Raw genomic sequence first — 361 nt, 5'->3', positions numbered from 1 at the left:
GTGATGGCGACAAGCAGCAGCAGCAGCAGCAGAAGAAAGACAGGCAGAAAAAGCAGCAGCAGCAGCAGCAACAGCAGCAGCAGCAGAAACAAGCGAAGCAATCAATCACCCCTCCAATATACCCGCAGCAGCAGCAGCACCAGCAGCAGCAACAGCAGCAGCAGCAACAGCAGCAGCAACAGTTGCAGCACAACCACCACCATCAGCAGCAGCAACAACAACAGCACAATCGCCATCACCAGCAGCAGCAAGAACAGCAGCAGCAGCAGCAACAGAAGCAGCAGCACGAGAACCACCACAATCACCAGCAGCAGCAGCGGCAACAATAGTACCATCACCATCACCAGCAGCAACAACAACA

At 54.8% G+C, this 361-nt stretch overlaps 1 protein-coding gene across 1 annotated transcript in view; it reads left to right on the top strand.

Annotated features, from left to right (window-relative positions):
* Positions 1-329, top strand: part of EMH_0000350 (uncharacterized protein) — a gene marked incomplete at both ends in the record, with an annotated part of 702 nt that extends 373 nt beyond the window's left edge. Inside the window, one exon of the mRNA XM_013494768.1 lies at positions 3-329. Within this exon, the coding sequence (XP_013350222.1) occupies positions 3-329 (327 nt within the window). The remainder of the gene's footprint in view (positions 1-2) is intronic.
* Between the last annotated feature and the right edge of the window lie 32 nt (positions 330-361).

This window comes from Eimeria mitis, genomic scaffold (genome assembly GCF_000499745.2).
Source record: "Eimeria mitis Houghton genomic scaffold, Emh_scaff12796, whole genome shotgun sequence".
Classification (NCBI taxonomy): Eukaryota; Apicomplexa; class Conoidasida; order Eucoccidiorida; family Eimeriidae; genus Eimeria; species Eimeria mitis.
Note: the sequence above shows the minus strand (reverse complement) of the source record. Positions and strands in the feature narration are given on the sequence as shown.